Source organism: Phocoena sinus, chromosome 17 (genome assembly GCF_008692025.1).
Source record: "Phocoena sinus isolate mPhoSin1 chromosome 17, mPhoSin1.pri, whole genome shotgun sequence".
In the NCBI taxonomy this organism is placed as follows: domain Eukaryota; kingdom Metazoa; phylum Chordata; class Mammalia; order Artiodactyla; family Phocoenidae; genus Phocoena; species Phocoena sinus.
The window spans coordinates 30,577,351-30,602,532 of record NC_045779.1 but is presented as its reverse complement, the minus strand read 5'-3'; the positions used below and the strand labels follow the sequence as shown (position 1 = coordinate 30,602,532).

Here is a 25,182-nt window from a genome sequence, read left to right as displayed (position 1 = left end):
ATACTAATTTTGTAAGAAACATCAAGGCAACAAAGGATCCAATCTGCTAAAGGATAACGAGCAATTAGTTAAGTCAATCGTGTTTTATTTTTAGAGTTAACGAGCTTACTTGATAAAGTAAAATACAAAAAATTCTCAGGTTAAAGGTTTTAACTTTATATTATATTGCTCAAAGGAAACATATTTTCTCCAGTCTAGGATGTTATCAAGTCATATAACACATACTCACAATGGTTCACAAGATACAACCAGGCAAAAAAAGGGTTTCATGCAAAACTCTCATTGTAAAAGGAAGGGCCCCAAAATATCAGTAACTATTTAATCACCTCACCTTTGGGGAAATTTTCTTCTTGCGGTTGCTATTCTAGTTCCTCTCCTTTGCTCTTGGGTGACTACTTTCCTTTTTCCCAAATGTGGAATTTACTCAAGATTTGCTCCTTGAGTTCAGCTTTCTTTTTAATACTGTTTTTCTCAGACTTTATTTATAGTTTTATGGATTTAATATCACATTTCTATGTAGACAATTTCAAAATTGATATCTCTAGTCATTTCAAGATTATATTGTATACCCACCACAGCACTTAACACACACACAAAAAAATTCTTACATAGTAAGTACTTTATAAAACTAGTCAATTTAACTGATTCTGTAGCATCACACACACACACACACACACACTAAAAAGAAAACAATTATTTCTAAAGGTAGCTTGTTGAAACTTATTGTTTGTGTGGCAAAACCCAATTTAAAGAGGTATATTTCAATATCACAATTTTTCCCAAATTAGGGGGTTTCAAAAATAAATAAATAAAATTATATGTAAGATTTAGCATGGAAACAAATAATATATATAATCTATTACATTCTATGTGTTATGTGTATTCTATATGTATACAAACAATATCCTATTACATACATATAGATGTATTACATATATAAGCTATATCATAGGATACATACATTACATGGGATGTGTTATACCCATAACACATAGAATATTAAGTGCAATTTTTCCAATTACTCCAAGATGTTAAACTTACACTTATATAAATTTAAATGATATAAAATAGAATATATATACATATATGTATATATATATATATATATATATATATATATATATATATATATATAAAGATTAGGTAGATTGATATATAGATATTTATGTAACAGAGTGCTCTGTGTAGTTTTCCTACTGTAAAAGTGACTTTTCCTGTTGCTTCAGAGTTTTAGAAATTAAAATTTCCAGGGCTTGCTTGCATAGAGATTTAGAGATTATAAAATTGGTTTTGCAAACTTTAGCTCATTTTCCATCTCAAGAGACTATAAGCTGAGGTCAGGCAATTGATGGAAAAGATTGAGAGAGATCTGTTTAGTGAGGGTTGCCAGCGTCCTGCAGTCATTTTCCTTCCTCTTCTTCCCCTTTCCCCAAAGCTCAAAGTGAGGATTGAAAGAATCTCTTTTCCCCATTTCCTGTCTGCCTACATTTTTCCCCTCTGACTTTAAAAGAACTTAATTATAGGAATGAGATCACTAGGTAATTTAACCTAACTCCTGACCAATGCTCCACTGAATGCACAGGATGCCTTGCTAACCTGTAGATTCTTTTCCTAGATTGAAAGAAGTAAGGATGTAGAATTAAGTAGTTAAAGAATGACTAGCTCTCTACTCCCAGAAGCCCGCTTCACAATCCTGCAGTCAGACAACGAGGGCAAGATAAGATCTGAAGAAAGATCATGAGGAGTCAGCCAGTCTGCATAAATGGAAAATGATGCAGAACACAACCTCCTGCCTTGATGAGTCACTGAGATACTTTAAAAACAATCATGGCTAAGCAGACTCTTCGGAGTCGGTCTGGGACACGGAACTACCTTGCCCCAGGTTGCTGGAACTCTGAATAAAGCAACCTTTAATTTCTACCAAAACCTGTCTCTTGAGTATTGGTTTTTTGATTGGTGAGCAGCCAAACCTGAGTTCGTAACAAGGAGACAGAAAATTGATAGAGTGTTTGGCTCTCCCTCTCCCATCAGGCAGGTGGACTGACAAAAGTTAACTAGTGTGGAACTGTCTGGAAAGGGGGTAAACCTGGAGATCTGCCAGAAGGGGTGAGCTGATCCAAAAGAAAGACTTCCATGGTATCCACTGCATGAAACCAGGGACAAAAGGTGTATTAAATAACACACTACAGGAGACAATACCATTCAAGGAAGTTATGGAAGGAAGGACAATATTAATGACTGCATTTAGAGTCAAATCACAGAAGGTAAGAATAAAATTTTACCTCTAATATCCACCCTCCCTTCCTTCCTGATCCTCTGAGAAGAGCAAGAAAGAACAGCTAGTGAACAGAAGAGGATGCAGAGTAAGAAAAGGGTAATAAACTGATGTGAACTCCTTTTCCCACTGCAGAATTATGACACAATAAGGCACAAGCTGTGCTGTCAAGCATGAGAATTTGAAATTTTGATATGAAGACAGGACTGGAATTTTTTTTTGACTGAAATTTTTAATACCTAAAAAGATTAAGCTACTTGTTAATAAGTAGGATCTGACTGAGATTTCATCCAGGGAACATGGAAGAATAATACTACATAGCTTGTTTAAAAGCTTTGGTATTAAAAAAAAAATGATAAAGATTTTATAAATTCACCCTACTGAGTCCAAATTGTTCAATATAAATTTATCAAATAATTTTCTTTCCACATGGCTTCAAATGTTTATTTTCAAAGAAAACTTCTACTAATAAGCTATAAAGTTATCTTAATAATTATCGAAGAACTTCCATTTAAAATTGCTTGTATAATGTTGCTAAATGTTATCATGTGAAAAATACATTTTAATAAAAGATAGCAGCATAGTAAAATATATAATACATCAAATATAGGAGTATATAAAGTACAAAATACAGTATAAAGTACAAAATACAGTGTGTGTGTATATGTGTTTGTGTGTGTTATCATATACCATACCATACTGAGCTGACTCTAAAGAAATTTGATTTTCTTTATGATTGGTTCTTTGAAAAATTGTGAGGCTAATTAAAAAATGAATTAAAGATTTTAAGACTCATTAGAATCATTGTTCATGATCTTGTAAAGGAATGAATAATTTTTCTCTCTTTTCCTTATATAAAACACTGTAATAAAAACATTTTGCTTTAATATATAAATCAATATCAAGAAAAGCAAAAACAAAACTTCTTGCTATTTGTACTGCACCAAGTTTTTTAGTCCAGTTTGCATCTGTAGCAGGGAGTAAATATAGCAGATATTTGCATCTCATGAAAAATGTATTTGATCCTTAGACTGTATGTTTTTCACTTTATTTTCATTATGTTCAGATAATACCCACATATTTACAAAATTTATTAGAGGGTTAAATTGAAGAATGAAGATGGTATTACTTTTTTTTTCTTCTGTGTAGTTTGATTCTCTGATACAACACAATAAAAAAGCAAATAATGGCAAAGAAGCCAAATAGATGGTGGAAAAATAAAACATAATCCTTTGTGAAAAACCACAAAAACTCTCCTAAGCGTTAATAATATTTAATGTTTTATTTTTTAAATAAATACACAGAAAAGTCAGGTAATAAAATTAGACAAAGAGCAGCATGTCTTAAAATATAACACATTTCCTATAGGGGACAGATTCAACAAGGATAATTTATGTTTTTAGCAATCTAAAATAAATTGTAGGCAATAATCACATACTTGTCCTTCAGTAGACTTAAGAACAAAAGCCCTAGAGTTGCTGACAGTTAACAAGATTGTCTGCTTTTATTTCTATTATTTTTTCAAAATATTCTATCAGAACTAGGGAAGAGAATGACTTAGAGCTGTGAACTTGTTATCATCCAGCTTGCAATAAAAATACATCACTGCAGCACTGATAGTTCCTGGCATGCTGTGGCAGTGATAAAACTTTTAATGGTGTTGAACAGGCATGGGATATTGTCAGAAGACAATGCTCAGAAAGCTACAGTATCTCAGACCTTTGAGGTAAGTGTTGGAGAATGAGTATTAAGAACTATAAAAAAGAATAACAATATACAATCTTGTTATACAATAACAATATCAATACAATGGGGAGAAACAATGAAAGTTTAAGGAAAATCAGTCATCAGCTTAAAGTGATGTAATTCAAAAACTCCATGGCAGCATATAAAGAAAATTTCCTATAGTTGGAAGTCAGAAAAGTTGAGGATTGGACTCAGTAATTATAAGGATACCATAGCTCCAAACAACTTTGCACTTACAACCACAGCAAATATTCTACTGAACCCTGAAATTTGGGATAGAGACTTTAAAACCTAGGACATAAAGTATAATTGCCACTTTGCAGTGAGAAAATATATGAATGCATTAAAAAAAATTGAGTTTGTCCCATATCTGGTTCACAGTAGCTCCACTGGGTTCATAGACTCACCTCATGGCAATTTCCATGGATTTTAAACATGTAATTTGAATGGATACTTGATGGAGACCCCACACTGGTTTCTAGGCCTTTGTGGTAAAAACAATCAGAAAGGAAGATCAAGTGGAGACCTCTGAAATTGCTCTCTCCCTACCCTCCTCCACCTTAGCCAAGATAGTAAACCAAAACAATATCACAGACATCAGCAAGATGGAAGATTAGAAGTTCTGACCCAGCCCTCATCCCTCACAAAAGTAACAGTTTAATAAGTATCCACAAATAAAAATAGAGTGTTGGAATACAATTTTTAAAAGCCCACAATAAATGTCATAATTGATGTGGTAATACCTAAAAGCTTTTCCTCTAAGATCCAGCACAAGGCAGGGATGCCCACTCTTTCCAATTCTCTTCAAAATAGTACTGAAATTCTAGACAGAGCAAGTGTACAAAAAGAAGGAGGAAAAGAAGCAGAAGAAGGAAAGAAAGAAAGAAAAGATATCCAAATCAGAAGGAAGAAGTAAAATTACCTGTTTGCACATGACATGATCTTATGTGTAAAAAACCCCAAAAACTCCACAAAGAAACTGTTAGAAATAACAAATAAATCCAGTAAAGTTGCAGAATATAAAATCAACATGCAAACTCAGTGGTTTTTCTATACACAAGAACAAACTACACAAAAAAGAAATTGAGAAAAGAATCCCATTTACAAGTACAACAAAAATAATAAAATACTTAGGAATAAACTTAACCAAATAGGTGAAAGACATATATTCTGAAAACTATAAAACAGTAATGAATAAATTAAACACAGATAAATGGAGACCTTCTGTGTTCATAGATAGGAAAAATTAATATAGTTAAAATGTACATGCTACCAACTCAAATTCAACAACATATTAAAAGAATTATATACCATGACCATGTGGAATTTATCCCTGGGATGCAAGGATGGTTCAACATATGCAATCAATAAATGTGATACACCACATTCACAGAATGAAAGAATAAAAATCACATAATCATCTCAATATATACAAAAAAAAATAACATCTGATAAAATATAACAGCCTTTCTTGATAAAACCTTCAACAAATTGGGTATAGAAGGAACATGCCTCAACATAAGAAAGGCCATATACCACAAAGACATAACTGTCATCCTACTCAACAGTGAAAGATCAAAAGCTTTTTTCTAAGATCAGCAAAAAGACAAGGGTGCAACTCTCACCATTATTTTTCAACATAGTACTGGAAGTCCTAGTTAGATATAGTCAAGACAAATCAGAAAGGACACAGTAAAATTTTTATTATTTGCAGGTGATGTGATCTTATATGCAGAAAATCCAAAAAGCTATTGGGAATAATCAATGAATTAAATAAATAAAGTTTCAGGATATAAAATCAACATACAGAAATCAGTGGCATTTCTGTGTACCAACAAAACTTCTGCAAAAGAAATAAACTATCCCATTCACAATAGCATCAAAAATATAAAATAGAAATAATTAAATATTTCAACCAAGTAATTGAAATATCTGTATCATGAAAACTGCAAGATTTTTATGAAAGAAACTGAAGAAGATACAAATGAATAGAAAGATATCCCATGTTCATGGATTGGAGCAATTAATATTATTAATATGTCTGTACTATCCAAAGCCATATAATCCAAACCCAATGTAATCCCTATCAAAACTCCAATGGCATTTTTCACAGAAATAAAGCAATCCTAAAATTTGTATGGAACCACAAAAGATCCTGAATAGCCAAAGCAAACCTGAGAATAAAGAACAAAGGTAGAGGTATCACAGGTCTTGATTTCAAACTATACTACAAAGATATAGTAATCAAAACAGTATGGTGTTAGCATAAAAATAGACATACTAATGGAACAGAAAAGAGAGCTCAGAAATAAACGTCATCACATACAGTCAACATATATTTGACAAAGGTGCCAAGAAAACTCAATAGGGAAGAATAATCTCTTCAATAAATAGTGCTTGGAAATCCAGATAACCACATGCAGAAATTGCACAAATAACCCAATTTTAAAAATGGGAAAAGGACCTAAATAGACATTTCTCAAAGGAAGACATAAAACTGACCAACAGGTGCATGAAAAGGTGCTCAACATCACTAATCATCAAGGAAATGAAAATCAAAGCCACAATGAGATATCACCTTACACCTCTTATAATGGTTATTATCGAAAAGAAAAGATAAATGTTGGAGAAGATGTGGTGGAAAGGTGATCCTTGTACACTGTTGGTGGACATGTAAATTGGTACAGCCATTATGAAAACAGTATGGAGCTACCCTCCCCAAAAAAATTAAAAACAGAACTAACTACCATATGATTCAGCAATACCACTTCTGTGTAGTCATCTAAAGAAATGAAAACAGGATATTGAAGAGATATCTACATTTCCATGTTTATTGCATCATTATTCACAATAACCAAGATATGGAAACAACCTAAGTGTTTATCCACGGATAAATGGAGATAGAAGATATGATATACATACAAACAATGGGATATTATTCAGTCTGAAAGAGAAGGAAATCCTACCATTTGTGACAACACAAATGAACCTGGAGGACATTATGCTAAGTGAAATAAGCCTAACATACAAAGACAAATAATGTATGATCTCACTTATATGTGTAATCTAAAATAGTCAAACTCATTGAAGAATAGGGTAGAATGTTGGTGACAAGGGGTCAGGTGTGGGGAAAATGGAGAGATATCGGTCAAAGGGTACAAAGTTTCCAGTATGCAAGACGAGTAAGTCTTAGAGATCTAATGTGTAGCATGGTGACTATAGTCAACAACACTGTGTTGTATACTTGAACTTTGCTAGGAGAATACATTTTAAGTGTTCTCACCACAAACATACAAAAATCTAACTATGTGATATGAAGGATATGTTAATTAGATTGTGGTGATCATTTCACAATGTATACATATATCAAAATATCAAGATGTATAACTTAAATATATGCAAATTTTATTTGTAAATTATACATCAGTAAAGCTGGAACAAAAATAATACTACATCACAGGTAGAATGACAGAGATTAGTGCTGCCCTCATAAACCTAATTCAGATTCAGAGGTGGTAGTCCCATTTTATTCTCATTTAATTCATGAGTTTTGTCCTTAAAAGCAAACAACTAGACCCTAAAAGATTGGAGTGGATTACTATAAAGTCAACAGAGAAATAGCCCTAATTATAGCTGCTCTGCCAGAGGTGGTATTTTTTTTCTAAAGAAGATTGAAAATGTATTGGGTACATGGTATGTGGCCACTGAGTGGTGAGTGCGTTCTTTTCTATCCCTATCAAGATAGATTAGAAACATTACCCATTCATGTGTGATCAACAATATACTTTTATGTTCTTGACTCATTTTTTATCCTTGTTTGTTTTTATTGGCTTTATCCATAGTCATTCTTCTTGAATCTGAGAATATTCTAAGTTTTCCTGACTTCAATCCATGGTGCTAAATAATTTGGTTTTAATTGGTTTCTTTGGCTCTTTTCAGCTCTGAACATCTTGACCACCCTAAATCCAAAATTGGCTTTTTTAGCCACAATTCTAGTTGAACCAGACCTGACCCTCATGTGGGGTATCTAGACATCCAGAAAGATATTAAACTTTATTTTTTTTTACCAGCTGATAGTCTTGAAACACATATAGGCAAAGGATTTTCTTCAAGCGAGACTTTCTGATTGTAACAGAATCAGCACCTTGATTACCTTAGCATTGTCCTTGAGATAAACAGCACAAGCATACATTCTTAACTTGATTTAAAAGGCCCTTCATGATCTGTCCTTTGTGTTCCCTTTCTCAAATCACATGTTCCCTCTCCCTTATCTCAAAATAACCCTCCTTCTACGTTCAGTCATCCAACTACATTGGCCTTGTCTCAGTAGTCAAACATACCACAAAACACCAGCCAGTGGGCAATATGTTTTGGAAGGTATCCCTCATTAAATTGTTTTAAACACATTTCAAGTTGTGTTAACAGTATAATTCTTATTTTTAAAAGCTTTATTATCTTGAATATTTCAGGACACACTGAGGGTTATATTTAGATTTAAATATCTGGAAGAGATAAAATGTTACAATAATGATACATTGTTGCTTATTGAGAAAGCAAATATTCATTTCTTGCCATTGGGTCCATTGAAGGTATGTGCGTCTCAGCCAGTATAGTTTCTGAAGTCTTCACTGAAAACAAAGCTGTGGAAACTCTGAGGTATGAAAGAGGTTGTAGACTCATTTTCTTCAATCAGATTTTTATATATCTATGTTCGTGGTCAAGCTAGACCTTTCAGTATCACATAAAATTCATCATTTCCTATCACTGAAATAAAACAAAACCAAACAAGATATACTGTAGACTTTATTTCCCAGACACTTTTATATAAGTATGACTACAATAAAGATTACAATTCCTTCGCTTTTAGCAGATTTCTTTTAGTTTAATCAATAAGTGACTTTAATGTGGCACTTAGGCATCACAAATAATTTAGTCAAATAACAAATATAACAAAGACATGTCTACATATTTAGAATACTATTTTCTGACAGTTATTTATAGTAATAAATCCTTTTATGTAACTGATAAATTCTAGAAAAGAACCATGGTGCCATATCAAGATTAATAGATTTAAGACATCATGAGAAAAACAGGGCCAGAAAAGTCCTTGAACTTTTTAAAATTCCTCCCACCCCACAAAATTGTGCCTTTCTTCTTATTTTATATAAGTAACAATATATACCTACTATTAATCTTCATTTATCTTTGTTCTGGACAGAATGATGATCACTCATAGAACTGAGTAAAGAATATAGTATGAAAAGGGAGGGGTTCCCTTCCTGTTGGTTGTTTGGTCTGAGGCAACCCATCACTGGAGTCTACCTGGGCTCTTTGGTGCGGCTAATGACGGATGCTGGGAGGGCTTACGCCAAGGAGTACTTCCCAGAACTTCTGCTGCCAGTGTCCTTGTCCCCACCATGAGCCACAGCCACCCCTGCCTCTGCAGGAGACCCTCCAACACTAGCAGATTTTTCTCTCAAGAAGTAGTGCAGTTTTGAAGACTCCTAGAGATCATGACAAAATTTTTCTCAACTGCATCAACCAACAAGCATTGCTACCTTGAGGAAATAAGAAGCTGCTGAACTCATCCTTGATTCTGTCAAACTATCCTCAATATGTATAATTGGTCCCTGTGTGGTTGTAGGCAAAGAAAAAAAAAAAAGGACTGAACCCCAGAAACATGACAAATGTTTTAAAAATGGATTTGGACTAAAAAAGTCTCCATGTGTTTCATAATGGAACCTTTTTGCTTCTGAAAAATGCCTGTGAGGATGTCATAGAATGCTGCTGCTTGAAGATTCAAAGCTGTCTCAATGCGTCTCAGCTTTGCTTGTCTGAGTGGAAACCAAAGCTGAACCTTCGTACAGTGCCCTGCATGTGAGACTGGAGAGGCTGATCGCTCACCCACATCTTCTTTTTCTAATACACCAGAAATACATCTACACGTGGAACTCCTCCTACAGAACATCTACTGAACGCTGGCAGAAGACCTCAGACCTCCCAAAAGGCAAGAAACTCCCCCACTTACCTGGCTATGGCAAAAGAAAAAGCAGAGACAAAAGAATAGGGACGGCACCTGCACCAGTGGGAGGGAGCCGTGAAGGAGGAAAAATTTCCACACACTAGGAAGCCCCTTCACGGGCGGAGACTGCAGGAGGCGGTGGGGGGAGCTTTGGAGCCGCAAAGGAGTGCACAGCAACAGGGGTGCGGAGGGCAAAGCGGGGAGATTCCCGCACAGAGGATCGGTGCCGACCAGCACTCACCAGCCTGAGAGGCTTGTCTGCTCACCAGCCGGGGCGGGCGGGGCTGCGAGCTGAGGCTCGGGTTTTGGTTTCGGTTGGAGCGCAGGAAGAGGACTGGGGTTGGTGGCTTAAACATAGCCTTCCCCACGGCCTGAGTGAGCCAGAGTCCCAGAAGCAGCTCCTCCTTTAACCCCGTCCTGTCTGAACGAAAAACAGACGCCCTCTGACGACCTACACGCAGAGGCAGGGCCACATCCAAAGCTCATCCCCGGGAGCTGTGCGAACAAATAAGAGAAAGGGAAATCTCTCCCAGCAGCCTCAGAAGCAGCGGATTAAAGCTCCACAATCAACTTGATGTACCTGCATCTGTGGAATACATGAATAGACAACGAATCATCCCAAACTGAGGAGGTGGACTTTGAGAGCAAGATCTATTATTTTTCCCCCCTTTCCTCTTTTTGTGAGTGTGTATGTATATGCTTCTGTGTGAGATTTTGTCTGTATAGCTTTGCTTCCACCATTTGTCCTAGGGTTTTATCCGTCCATTTTTCTGCTTTTGTTTTCTTTAAAAATTTTTTTCTTAATAATTATTATTTTAATAAATTTATTTTATTTTATCACTTTCTTTCTTTCTTTCTTTCTTTCTTTCTTTCTTTCTTTCTTTCTTTCTTTCTTTCTTTCTTTTTCTCCCTTTTATTCTGAGTCGTGTGGATGAAAGGCTCTTGGTGCTACAGCCAGGAGTCAGTGCTGTGCTTCTGAGGTGGGAGAGCCAACTTCAGGACACTGGTCCACAAGAGACCTCCCAGCTCCACATAGTATCAAGCAACGAAAATCTCCCAGAGATCTCCATCTCAACACCATCACCCAGCTTCACTCAACGACTGGCAAGCTACAGTGCTAGACACCCTATGCCAAACAACTAGAAAGACAGGAACACAACCTCACCCATTAGCAGAGAGGCTGCCTAAAATCATAAAAAGTCCACAGATACCCCAAAACACACCACCAGACGTGAACCTGCCCACTAGAGAGACAAGATCCAGCCTCCTCCACCAGAACACAGGCACTAGTCCCCTCCACCAGGAAGCCTATACAACCCACTGAACCAACTTTAGCCACTGAGAACACACACCAAAAACAACGGGAACTACGAACGTGCAGCCTGCAAAAAGGAGACCCCAAACACAGTAAGATAAGCAAAATGAGAAGACAGAAAAACACACAGCAGATGAAAGAGCAAGATAAAAACCCACCAGACCTAACAAATGAAGAGGAAATAGGCAGTCTACCTGAAAAAGAATTCAAAATAATGATAGTAAACATGACCCAAATCTTGGAAATAGAATAGAGAAAATGCAAGAAACATTTAACAAGGACCTAGAAGAACTAAATTTGAAACAAACAGTGATGATCAACCCAATAAATGAAATCAAAAATACTCTGGATGGGATCAATAGCAGAATAACTGAGGCAGAAGAACGGATAAGTGACCTGGAAGATAAAATAGTGGAAATAACTACTGCAGAGCAGAATAAAGAAGAAAGAATGAAAAGAACTGAAGATAGTATCAGAGACCTCTGGGACAACACTAAACACACTAACATTCGAATTATAGGGGTTCCAGAAGAAGAAGAGAAAAAAAAGGGACTGAAAAAATATTTGAAGAGGTTATAGTTGAAAACGTCCCTAATATGGGAAAGGAAACAGTTAATCAAGTCCAGGAAGCACAGAGAGTCCCATACAGGATAAATCCAAGGAGAAATACTCCCAGACACATATTAATCAAACTGTCAAAAATTAAATACAAAGAAAGCATATTAAAAGCAGCAAGGGAAAAACAACAAATAACACACAAGGGAAACCGCATAATGTTAACAGCTGATCTTTCAGCAGAAACTCTGAAAGCCAGAAGGGGCTGGCAGGACATATTTAAAGTGATGAAGGAGAAAAACCTGCAACTAAGATTACACTACCCAACAAGGATATCATTCAGATTTGATGAAGAAATTAAAACATTTACAGACAAGCAAAAGCTGAGAGAGTTCAGCACTACCAGAACCAGCTTTACAAAAAATGCTAAAGGAATTTCTCTAGGCAAGAAACATAAGAGAAGGAAAACACCTACAATAACAAACCCAAAACAATTTCGAAAATGGGAATAGGAACATACATATCGATAATTACCTTAAATGTAAATGGACTAAATGCTCCCAACAAAAGACACAAATTGGCTGAATGGATACAAAAACAAGACACATATATATGCTGTCTAGAAGAGACCCACTTCAGACCTAAATACACAACAGACTGAAAGGGGATGGAAAAAGTTATTCCATGCAAATGGAAACCAAAAGAAAGCTGGAGTAGCAATTCTCATATCAGACAAAATAGACTTTAAGATAAAGACTATTAGAAGAGACAAAGAAGGACGCTACATAATGATCAAGGGATGGATCCAAGAAGAAGATATAACAGTTGTAAATATTTATGCACCCAACATAGGAGCACCTCTATACATAAGGCAAATACTAACAGCCATAAAAGGGAAAATCGACAGTAACACATTCATAGTAGGGGACTTTAACACCCAACTTTCACTAATGGACAGATTATCTAAAATGAAAATAAGTAAGGAAACACTAGCTTTAAATAATACATTAATCAAGATGGACTTAATTGATATTTATAGGACATTCCATCCAAAAACAACAGAATACATATTTTTCTCAAGTGCTCATGGAACATTCTCCAGGATAGATCATATCTTGGGTCACAAATCAAGCCTTGGTAAATTTAACAAAATTGAAATTGTATCAAGTATCTTTTCCATCCACAACGCTATGAGGCTAGATATCAATTAAAGGAAAAGATCTGTAAAAAATACAAACACATTGAGGCTAAACTATACACTACTTAATAATGAAGTGATAATCGAAGAAATCAAAGAGGAAATAAAAAATACCTAGAAACAAATGGCAATGGAGACATGACGCACTAAAACCTATGGGATGGAGCAAAAGCAGTTTTAAGAGGGAAGTTTATAGCAGGAAACAGGAAAAATCTCGAATAAACAACCTAACCTTGCACCTAAAGCAATTAGAGAAAGAAGAACAAAAAAACCCAAAGTTAGCAGAAGGAAACAAATCATAAAGATCAGATCAGAAAAAAATGAAAAAGAAATGAAGGAAATGATAGCAAAGATCAATAAAACTAAAAGCTGGTTTTTTGAGAAGATAAACAAAATTGATAAACCATTAGCCAGACTCATCAAGAAAATAAGGGAGAAGACTCAAGTCAATAGAATTAGAAATGAAAAAGGAGAAGTAACAACTGACACTGCAGAAATACAAAGGATCATGAGAGATTACTACAAACAAAAATATGTCAATAAAATGGACAACCTGGAAGAAATGGACAAATTCTTAGAAATGCACAACCTGCCAAGACTGAATCAGGAAAAAATAGAAAATATGAACAGACAAATCACAAGCACTGAAATTGAAACTGTGATTAAAAATCTTCCAACAAACAAAAGCCCAGGACCAGATGGCTTCAAAGGTGAATTCTATCAAACATTTAGAGAAGAGCTAACACCTATCCTTCTCAAACTCTTCCAAAATATAGCAGAGGGAGGAACACTCCCAAACTCATTCTACGAGGTCACCATCACCCTGATACCAAAACCAGACAAGGATGTCACAAAGAAAGAAAACTACAGGCCAATATCACTGATGAACATAGATGCAAAAATCCTCAACAAAATACTAGCAAACAGAATCCAACAGTACATTAAAAGGATAATACACCATGATCAAGTGGGGTTTATCCCAGGAATGCAAGGATTCTTCAATATATGCAAGTCAATCAACGTGATACACCATATTAAGAAAGTAAAAGAGAAAAACCATAAGATCATCTCAATAGATGCAGAGAAAGCTTTCGACAAAATTAAACACCCATTTATGATAAAAACACTGCATAAAGTAGGCATAGAGGGAACTTTTCTCAACATAGTAAAGGTCATATATGACAAACCCACAGCCAACATGGTCCTCAATGGTGAAAAACTGAAAGCATTTCCACTAAGATCAGGAACAAGACAAGGTTGCCCACTCTCACCACTCTTATTCAACATAGTTTTGGAACTTTTAACCACAGCAATCAGAGAAGAAAAGGAAATAAAAGGAATCCAAATTGGAAAAGAAGAAGTAAAGCTGTCACTGTTTGCAGATGACATGATACTATACATAGAGAATCTAAAAGATGCTACCAGAAAACTACTAGAGCTAATCAATGAATTTGGTAAAGTAGCAGGATACAAAGTTAATGCACAGAAATCTCTGTCATTCCTATATGCTAATGATGAGAAATCAGGGACTGAAATCAAGAAAACACTCCCATTTACCATTGCAACAAAAAGAATAAAATATCTAGGAGTAAACCTACCTAAGGAGTCAAAAGACCTGTATGCAGAAAATTTTAAGACACTGATGAAAGAAATTAAAGATGATACAAATAGATGGAGAGATATACCATGTTCTTGGATTGGAATAATCAACATTGTGAAAATGACTCTACCACCCAAAGCAATCTACAGATTCAATGCAATCCCTAACAAACTACCACTGGAAGTTTTCACAGAACTAGAACAAAAAATACACAATTTGTATGGAAACACAAAAGACCCCGAATAGCCAAAGCAATCTTGAGAATGAAAAACAGAGCTGGAGGAATGAGGTTCCCTGACTTCAGACTATATACTACAAAGCTACAGTAATCGAGACAATAAGGTACTGGCACAAAAACAGAAATATAGATCAATGGAACAGGATAGAAATCCCAGATATAAACCCACACACATATGGTCATCTTATCTTTGATAAAGGAGGCAGGAATGTACAGTGGGGAAAGGACAGCCTCTTCAATAAGTGGTGCTGGGAAAACTGGACAGGTACATGTAAAAGTATGAGATTAGATCACTCCCTAACACTATGCCCAAAAATAAGCTCAAAATAGATTAAATACCTGAATATAAGGCCGGAAACTATCAAATTCTTAGAGGAAAACATAGGCAGAACACTCTATGACATAATTCACAACAAGATCATAGAGAAATGGAAATAAAAACAAAAATAAGCAAATGGGACCTAATGAAACTTCAAAGCTTTTGCACAACAAAGGAAACCATAAACAAGATGAAAAGACAACCCTCAGAATGGGAGAAAACATTTGCAAATGAAGCAACTGACAAAGGATTAATCTCCAAAATTTACAAGCAGCTCAATAACAAAAAAAAAATCTAAAAATGGGCAGAAGACATAAATAGACATTTCTCCAAAGAAGATATACAGACTGCCAAAAAATATATGAAAGAATGCTCAACATCATTAATCATTAAAGAAATGCAAATCAAAACTACAATGAGATATCATCTCACACCAATCAGAATGGCCATCATCAAAAAATCTAGAAACAATAAATGCTGGAGAGGGTGTGGAGAAAAGGGAACACTCTTGCACTGCTGGTGGGAATGTGAATTGGTACAGCCACTATGGAGGTTCCTTAAAAAACTACAAATAGAACTACCATATGACCCAGCAATCCAACTACTGGGCATATACCCTGAGAAAACCATAAATCAAAAAGAGTCATGTACCAAAATGTTTATTGCAGCTCTATTTTCAATAGCCAGGGGATGGAAACAACCTACATATCCATCATCAGATGAATGGATAAAGAAGATGTGGCACATATATACAATGGAATATTACTCAGCTATAAATCGAAACGAAATTGAGCTATTTGTAATGAGGTGGATAGACCTAGAGTCTGTCATACAGAGTGAAGTAAGTCAGAAAGTGAAAGACAAATACTGTATGCTAACACATATATATGGAATTTAAGAAAAAAAATGTCATGAAGAACCTAGAGGTAAGACAGGAATAAAGACACAGACCTACTAGAGAAAGGACTTGAGGATATGGGGAGGGGGAAGGGTAAGCTGTGACAAAGTGATAGAGTGGCATGGACATATATATACTACCAAACGGAAAATAGATAGCTAGTGGGAAGCAGCCGCATAGCACAGGGAGATCAGCTTGGTGCTTTGTGACCACCTAGAGGGGTGGCATAGAGAGAGTGGGAGGGAGGGAGACGCAAGAGGGAAGAGATATGGGAACATATGTATATGTATAACTGATTCACTTTGTTATAAAGCAGAAACTAACACACCATTGTAAAACAATTATACTCCAATAAAGATGTAAAAAAAAATAAAAAGGAAATTGTTCATTAGTAGGAAAAAGTGTTATTTTCAGTATATATCCTCCTTCATATTGTTACTCACCACAATCTGTCATCTGATCCCATTACATAAAGTTCCACTATGTGACTGTAGATCTAGCAGATTTATTCACTTGTGAGCATTTTGAATGAAACATAAATCAGTTTTTTTTTCTTCTGAAGCCTGTCATTTTTGAGAAGAAGATCGTGGGAAATGGATGGTGTTTCTCCATTTCTCAGTCCTTTACATTTCTTCAAAGGATCAGAGCAAATTGTTCAGGTGCTGTGAGAAGAACTTTTCTTTCAATTTGCTTATTAACTTGCTGTAAATAGAAACTTTACAAATTGATTTTAATGCACAGTTGTGTTTCTTTTTTATTCCCTATGACATGCCAACTTCTTGCCTTCTCTGCTTTTTTCTAAACTGAGTACTTACTAGTGGGTTTCTTTTGGTTACCATCTATAAATCATGACTATAGGAGATTGATTTTTTATTTTTGTCTTCTCTAAAGCAAGGGTTGCGTTTGTTTGGATGCCGGGGCTTAAAATAGATTCTTCCCGGGTAGCACAATATCACTTATTAAACTTCTAATCTGTGTGTCAAGGGCACTGTGCAAACATCGCTTTTGTTTTTTAATTTTATTTTTATTTTTTGAGAAAATAATATATATTTTTTAACATCTTTATTGGAGTAAAATTGCTTTATATTGTTGTGTTAGTTGCTGCTGAATAACAAAGTGAATCAGCTATATGTATAAATATATCCCCATGTTACCTCCCTGTTGTGTCTCATTCTCACCCTCCCTATGCCAGCCCTCTAGGTGGTTACAAAGCATGGAGCTGATCTCCCTGAGCTACGCAGCTGCTTCCCACTATCTATTTTACATTTGGTAGTTTATATATGTCCATGCCACTCTCTTACTTCGTCTCAGCTTACCCTTCCCCCTCCCTGTGTCCTCAAGTCCATTTTCTACATCTACGTCTTTATTCCTGTCCTGCCCCAAGGTTCTTCAGAACCTTTTTTTTTTTTTTTTAGATTCCATATATATGTGTTAGCATACAGTATTTGTTTTTCTCATTCTGACTTACTTCACACTGTATGACAAACTCTAGGTCTCTCCACTTCACTACAAATAACTCAATTTCGTTTCCTTTATTGGCTGAGCAATATTCCTTTGTATATATGTGCCACGTCTTCTTTATCCATTAGTCTGTTGATGGAAACTTAGGTTGCTCCCATAACCTGGCTATTGCAAATAGTGCTGCAATGAATATTTTGGTACTCCAAAGAAGATGTACAGATTGCCAACAAACACATGAAAGGATGCTCAACATCACTAATCATTAGAGAAATGCAAATCAAAACTACAATGAGGTATCACCTCACACCAGTCAGAATGGCCATCATCAAAAAATCGACAAACAATAAATGCTGGAGAGGGTGTGGAGAAAGTGGTACCCTCTTGCACTGCTAGTGGGAATGTAAATTGATACATCCACTATGGAAAACAGTATAGAAGTTCCTTAAAAATCTAAAAATAGAACTAACATATGACCCAGAAATCTCACTATGGGTCATATACCCTGAGAAAACCACAATTCAAAAAAAGTCATGTACCAGAAACATTGCTTTTTAATAGCTATTGTGTGAGCTGTATGAGAACTATATTATAATAAGTACACTGTGTAGGGAAAAGATAATAATAGTTTGTAAGACTAGTAATGGTCTTGAGAAATTACATAGAGAAGAAAACAAGTTGGGGAAAGGGTGTATTCTAATATATACATTTATATTCTGTTTTTTTTTAAATAGAGTAACTGACACTTCTTAGTATAGAATAAGAGCTATGGAAAGAAATCCACTGTGGGAAATAATTTTATTGCAAGTGTTGTTAGTTACCTACCCAATATGATATCTTTCTTTTTCCTTTAGTAACAAAACCACAATTTTATGGGGTGTTGTATGTGCCAGTTTAAAAATTGAATTTCCCAGGAACTCTTACTTGTGTGGCCACGTGACATCATTCTGATTGATAAAATATTGAGAGTATCTTTGCTTTCCACATACGCACACCACCCCTTCTTCCCTGCTACCTAGAACAGTGATAGGATATTGGAGCTGAAGCAAACATCTTACAATTAAGGAAAATACAAGGAGAATTTCAGAGGCCTCACCTGAATCCATGTGACCCCTCATTATGTAACATAAACAAACCTGAAAATTTTTATAAACTAGTGTCCTCTAGTTCTCCATTACTCACAGCTGAACACAATTTCTGTGTGGATATTTTTGGAATTTCACTTAACTCTATCCATAAAATATGTTCACCTTACTGATGAATATAACTATTCAATTCCTCTAGAGAAAATCTTCCTTCAGCCTTGGCCCAGTGACAGTGAACTTGACTGAATTTCTGCTTACAATGCATTAATTTTCACATTTCCTTTATAAAAATATCTATAATATTAAGGAGGCCATTAAGGAATGTAAGTAATATAGGGAATTTGAGATCCATAGAAAAAATTTTTGGTCAGAAAATATCTCATAAATATTCAAATTACTTTTAAAAGCAGTCAAATAAAGCTATTCTGGAAGCTGCTAACTCCATTTATATAAAAGATGATGATTGTATTTGAAACGGCAAAGGGGGCTGTATTTTAAAAGAAAAACTTTTATTAATATTAGATAATATTTTCCCTTTTTTATTGAGGTATATAGTTGATGTACAATATTATATAATTTTCAGATGTACAGCGTAGTGACTCACAATTTTTAAAGGTTATATTCTATTTCTAGTTACTATAAAATATTGATTGTATTCCCTGTGTTGTACTATATATCCTTGTAGCTTATTTATTTTATACAAAGTAGTATGTACCTCTTAATCCCATATCACTATCCTATCTTACCCCTCTCCCCTTTCTTCTCCCCACTGGTAACCACTAGTTTGTTCTCTATATCTGTGATCCTTTTTCTTTTTGTTATATTTTTGTTTTATTTTTTAGATTTCACATATAAGTGATATCATATAACATTTGTCTTTCCTGCTCTGACTTATTTCACTTAGCATAGTAACCTCCAACTCCATTCATGTTGTTGCAAATGGCAAAATATTATTTTAATGGCTGAATAGTATTCCATTTTGTGTGTGTTTGTACATATATATATCTCACATCTTCTTTACTCATTCATCTATAGACGGACACTCAGGTTCCTTCCATATCTTGGCAATTATAAATAATGCTGTTAGGAACACGGTGCAGTGTTCAAATTAATGTTTTCAAATTAGTGTTTTGTTTTGTTTTGTTTTGTTTTTTGGATAAATACTCAGAAGTGGAACTACTGTGTCTTATAGTTTCTTGAGAAATAGCCATACTGTTTTACATAGTGGCTGCACCATTTTGCATTCTTACTAACAGTGTACAAAGGTTCCCTTTTCTCCACACCCTTGCCAACATTTGTTATTTCTGGTCTCTTTAATGATAGCCATTGTAGTTTTAATTTGCGGTTCCTGACAGTTAATGACGTTAAGCATGTTTTCCTGTGCCTGTTGTCCATCTGTATGTCCTCTTTGGAAAAATATCTATTCGAGTCTTCTGCTCATTTTTTTAATTGGGTTGTTTCTTTTTTGATGTTGAGTTGTATGAGCTACTTAAATATTTTTTTTGTTTGTTTTTTTCTTAAATTTTTATTGGAGTATAGCTGAGTTACAATGTTGAGGTAGTTTCAGGTATACAGCAAAGTGAATCTGTTAATACATATACATATATCCGTTCTTTTTTTTTTTTTTTAGAGGTTCATTTATTTTTATTTTATTTTTTATTTTTATTTTTATTTTTTTTTAAACATCTTTATTGGGGTATAATTGCTTTACAATGGTGTGTTAGTTTCTGCTTTATAACAAAGTGAATCAGCTATACATATACATATGTTCCCATATGTCTTCCCTCTTGCGTCTCCCTCCCTCCCACTCTCCCCCTCCCACCCTTCCAGGCTGTCACAAAGCACCGAGCTAATATCCCTGTGCCTTGCGGCTGCTTCCCCCCAGCTATCTACCTTACTACGTTTGTTAGTGTGTATATGTCCATGACTCTCTCTCGCCCTGTCAAAACTCACCCCTCCCCCTCCCCATACCCTCAAGTCCGTTCTCCAGTAGGTCTGCGTCTTTATTCCTATCTTACTCCTAGGTTCTTCATGACATTTTTTTCCCTTAAATTCCATATATATGTGTTAGCATACGGTATTTGTCTTTTTCTTTCTGACTTACTTCACTCTGTATGACAGACTCTAGGTCTATCCATCTCATTACAAATAGCTCAATTTCATTTCTTTTTAAGGCTGAGTAATATTCCATTGTGTATATGTGCCACATCTTCTTTATCCATTCGTCCGATGATGGGCGCTTAGGTTGTTTCCATGTCCTGGCTATTGTAAATAGAGCTGCAATGAACATTATGGTACATGACTCTTTTTGAATTTTGGTTTTCTCAGGGTATATGCCAAGTAGTGGGATTGCTGGGTCATATGGTAATTCTATTTGTAGTTTTTTAAGGAACCTCCATACTGTTCTCCACAGTGGCTGAACCAATTCACATTCCCACCAGCAGTGCAAGAGTGTCCCCTTTTCTCCACACCCTCTCCAGCATTTATTGTTTCTAGATTTTTTGATGATGGCCATTCTGACTGGTGTGAGATGATATCTCATTGTAGTTTTGATTTGCATTTCTCTAATGATTAATGATGTTGAGCATTCTTTCATGTGTTTGTTGGCATTCTGTATATCTTCTTTGGAGAAATGTCTATTTAGGTCTTCTGCCCATTTTTGGATGGGGTTGTTTGTTTTTTTGTTATTGAGCTGCATGAGCTGCTTGTAAATTTTGGAGATTAATCCTTTGTCAGTTGCTTCATTTGCAAATGTTTTCTCCCATTCTGAGGGTTGTCTTTTGGTCTTGGTTATGGTTTCCTTTGCTGTGCAAAAGCTTTGAAGTTTCATTAGGTCCCATTTGTTTATTTTTGTTTTTATTTCCATTACTCTAGGAGGTGGGTCAGAAAGGATCTTGCTGTGATTTATGTCATAGAGTGTTCTTCCTATGTTTTCTTCTAAGAGTTTGATAGTTTCTGGCCTTACATTTAGGTCTTTAATCCATTTTGAGCTTATTTTTGGGTATGGTGTTAGGGAGTGATCTAATCTCATACTTTTACATGTACCTGTCCAGTTTTCCCAGCACCATTTATTGAAGAGGCTGTCCTTTCTCCACTGTACATTCCTGCCTCCTTTATCAAAGATAAGGTGTCCATATGTGTGTGGGTTTATCTCTGGGCTTTCTATCCTGTTCCACTGATCTATCTTTCTGTTTTTGTGCCAGTACCATACTGTCTTGATTACTGTTGCTTTGTAATATAGTCTGAAGTCAGGGACCCTGATTCCTCCAGCTCCTTTTTTCGTTCTCAAGATTGCTTTGGCTATTCGGGGTCTTTTGTGTTTCCATACAAATTGTGAAATTTTTTGTTCTAGTTCTGTGAAAAATGCCAGTGGTAGTTTGATAGGGATTGCATTGAATCTGTAGATTGCTTTGGGTAGTAGAGTCATTTTCACAATGTTGATTCTTCCCATCCAAGAACATGGTATATCTCTCCATCTATTTGTATCATCTTTAATTTCTTTCATCAGTGTCTTATAATTTTCTGCATACAGGTCTTTCGTATCCTTAGGTAGGTTTATGCCTAGATATTTTATTCTTTTTGTTGCAATGGTAAATGGGAGTGTTTTCTTGATTTCACTTTCAGATTTTTCATCATTAGTATATAGGAATGCCAGAGATTTCTGTGCATTAATTTTGTATCCTGCTACTTTACCAAATTCATTGATTAGCTCTAGTAGTTTTCTGGTAGCATCTTTAGGATTCTCTATGTATAGTATCATGTCATCTGCAAACAGTGACAGCTTTACTTCTTCTTTTCCGATTTGGATTCCTTTTATTTCCTTTTCTTCTCTGATTGCTGTGGCTAAAAGTTCCAAAACTATGTTGAATAAGAGTGGTGAGAGTGGGCAACCTTGTCTTGTTCCTGATCTTAGTGGAAATGCTTTCAGTTTTTCACCATTGAGGATGATGTTTGCTGTGGGCTTGTCATATATGGCTTTTATTATGTTTAGGAAAGTTCCCTCTATGCCTACTTTCTGGAGGGTTTTTATCATAAATGGGTGTTGAATTTTGTCGAAAGCTTTCTCTGCATCTATTGAGATGATCATATGGTTTTTCTCCTTCAATTTGTTAATATGGTTTATCACATTGATAGATTTGCGTATATTGAAGAATCCTTGCATTCCTGGAATAAACCCCACTTGATCATGGTGTATGATCTTTTTAATGTGCTGTTGGATTCTGTTTGCTAGTATTTTGTTGAGGATTTTTGCATCTATGTTCATCAGTGATATTGGCCTGTAGTTTTCTTTCTTTGTGACATCTTTGTCTGGTTTTGGTATCAAGGTGATCGTGGCTTCGTAGAAGGAATTTGGGAGTGTTCCTCCCTCTGCTATATTTTGGAAGAGTTTGAGAAGGATAGGTGTTAGCTCTTCTCTAAACGTTTGATAGAATTCACCTGTGAAGCCATCTGGTCCTGGGCTTTTGTTTGTTGGAAGGTTTTTAATCACAGTTTCAATTTCAGTGCTTGTGATTTGTCTGTTCATATTTTCTATTTCTTCCTGATTCAGTCTTGGCAGGTTGTGCATTTCTAAGAATTTGTCCATTTCTTCCAGATTGTCCATTTTATTGGCATAGAGTTGCTTGTAGTAATCTCTCATGATTTTTTTTATTTCTGCAGTGTCAGTTGTTACTTCTCCTTTTTCATTTCTAATTCTATTGATTTGAGTCTTCTCCCTTTTTTTCTTGATGAGTCTGGCTAGTGGTTTATCTATTTTGTTTATCTTCTCAAAGAACCAGCTTTTAGTTTTATTGATCTTTGCTATTGTTTCCTTCATTTCTTTTTCATTTATTTCTGATCTGATTTTTATGATTTCTTTCCTTCTGCTAGCTTTGGGGATTTTTTGTTCTTCTTTATCTAATTGCTTGAGGTGCAAGGTTAGGTTGTTTATTCGAGATGTTTCCTGCTTCTTAAGGTGGGCTTGTATTGCTATAAACTTCCCCCTTAGAACTGCTTTTGCTGCATCCCATAGGTTTTGGGTCGTTGTGTCTCCATTGTCATTTGTTTATAGGTATTTTTTTATTTCCTCTTTGATTTCTTCAGTGATCACTTCATTATTAAGTAGTGTATTGTTTAGCCTCCATGTGTTTGTATTTTTTACAGATCTTTTCCTGTAATTGATATCTAGTCTCATGGCGTTGTGGTCGGAAAAGATACTTGATACAATTTCAGTTTTCTTAAATTTACCAAGGCTTGATTTGTGACCCAAGATATGATCTATCCTGGAGAATGTTCCATGAGCACTTGAGAAAAATGTGTATTCTGTTGTTTTTGGATGGAGTGTCCTATAAATATCAATTAAGTCCATCTTGTTTAATGTATCATTTAAAGCTTGTGTTTCCTTATTTATTTTCATTTTGGATGATCTGTCCATGGGTGAAAGTGGGGTGTTAAAGTCCGCTACTATGAATGTGTTACTGTTGATCTCCCCTTTTATGGTTGTTAGTATTTGCCTTATGTATTGAGGTGCTCCTATGTTGGGTGCATAAATATTTACAATTGTTATATCTTCTTCTTGGATCGATCCCTTGATCATTATGTAGTGTCCTTCTTTGTCCCTTTTAATAGTCCTTATTTTAAAGTCTATTTTGTCTGATATGAGAATTGCTACTCCAGCTTTCTTTTGGTTTCCATTTGCATGGAATATCTTTTTCCATCCCCTTACTTTCAGTCTGTATGTGTCTCTAGTTCTGAAGTGGGTCTCTTGTAGACAGCATATATAAGGGTCTTGTTTTTGTATCCATTCAGCCAATCTGTGTCTTTTGGTGGGAGCATTTAGTCCATTTACATTTAAGGTAATTATCGATATGTATGTTCCTATTTCCATTTTATATATTGTTTTGGGTTCGCTACTATAGGTCATTTCCTTCTCTTGTGTTTCGTGTCTAGAGAAGTTCCTTTAGCATTTGTTGTAAAGCTGGTTTGGTGGTGCTGAACTCTCTCAGCTTTTGCTTGTCTGTAAAGGTTTTAATTTCTCCATCAAATGTGAATGAGATCCTTGCTGGGTAGAGTAGTCTTGGTTGCAGGCTATTCTCCTTCATCACTTTCAGTATGTCCTGCCACTCCCTTCTGGCTTGTAGGGTTTCTGCTGAGAGATCAGCTGTTAACCTTATGGGGATTCCCTTGTGTGTTATTTGTTGTTTTTCCCTTGCTGCTTTTAATATGCTTTCTTTGTATTTAATTTTTGACAGTTTGATTAATATGTGTCTTGGCGTGTTTCTCCTTGTATTTATCCTGTATGGGACCCTCTGTGCTTCCTGGACTTGATTAACTATTTCGTTTCCCATATTAGGGAAGTTTTCAACTATAATCTCTTCAAATATTTACTCAGTCCCTTTCTTTGTTTCTTCTTCTTCTGGAACCCCTATAATTCGAATGTTGGTGCGTTTCATGTTGTCCCAGAGGTCTCTGAGACTGTCCTCAGTTCTTTTCAT

The 25,182-nt window shown here is 35.4% G+C and overlaps 1 protein-coding gene across 1 annotated transcript in view; it reads right to left on the bottom strand.

Annotated features, from left to right (window-relative positions):
• The window catches only part of CNBD1 (cyclic nucleotide binding domain containing 1), a 414,607-nt gene that overhangs the window by 103,119 nt on the left and 286,306 nt on the right, over positions 1–25,182 (bottom strand). The window contains 2 exon segments of the mRNA XM_032609565.1: positions 8,594–8,633; positions 8,635–8,785. Coding sequence (XP_032465456.1) covers positions 8,594–8,633; positions 8,635–8,785 — 191 coding nt within the window.